The 517-nt window shown below is 51.6% G+C and overlaps 1 protein-coding gene across 1 annotated transcript in view; it reads left to right on the top strand.

The window, feature by feature from the left end:
- Window positions 1-226: 226 nt before the first annotated feature.
- T265_11166 (hypothetical protein) overlaps window positions 227-517 on the top strand; it is a gene marked incomplete at both ends in the record, with an annotated part of 19886 nt that continues 19595 nt past the window's right edge. Inside the window, one exon of the mRNA XM_009177755.1 lies at window positions 227-422. Within this exon, the coding sequence (XP_009176019.1) occupies window positions 227-422 (196 nt within the window). The remainder of the gene's footprint in view (window positions 423-517) is intronic.

Raw genomic sequence — 517 nt, 5'->3', positions numbered from 1 at the left:
CCCGAAAGGCGTTGATGGTGTCGGATGACGCCAACAAATTTGTAACGAGGCAATCATAGAACGGGTGTTTGGTTGTGCAGCAGGTACTTCAGTCGCAAAAAACATCCAGCAACATCGATTACGGTGGCTCGGTCATGTGGTACGCCTGCCGAAGCGTCGTCTACTGGGATGAGTGTTGTTCTCCGTGCCTTTTTCAGAATGGTAGAAACCGCGTGGTGGACAACGCATGGCAGAAGGGTATGCAAAAGATTACAAAGAGTTTGGTGTTGTCGGTCCGGATGACCTTTCACCCGCACTGTTCAAAGACGGGGGTGAAGTCCTCAGTCAGCGCTTGTCCGATCTGTTTGCTTGCATTTGGGAAAAGGAGTCTGTCCCAGACAACTGGGGAGAATCGGTGATAGTGCCCATTTTCAAAAAAAGGGGTGCGTAGTGAGTGTGGTAACCACAGGGGGATCAGCTTGTCCCCGGTTGTAACGAGACTGTTGGCGTCAATTGTGCTTCGTCGCCTTACGGTGGC

This window comes from Opisthorchis viverrini (genome assembly GCF_000715545.1).
Source record: "Opisthorchis viverrini unplaced genomic scaffold opera_v5_451, whole genome shotgun sequence".
NCBI lineage: Eukaryota > Metazoa > Platyhelminthes > Trematoda > Opisthorchiida > Opisthorchiidae > Opisthorchis > Opisthorchis viverrini.
Note: the sequence above shows the minus strand (reverse complement) of the source record. Positions and strands in the feature narration are given on the sequence as shown.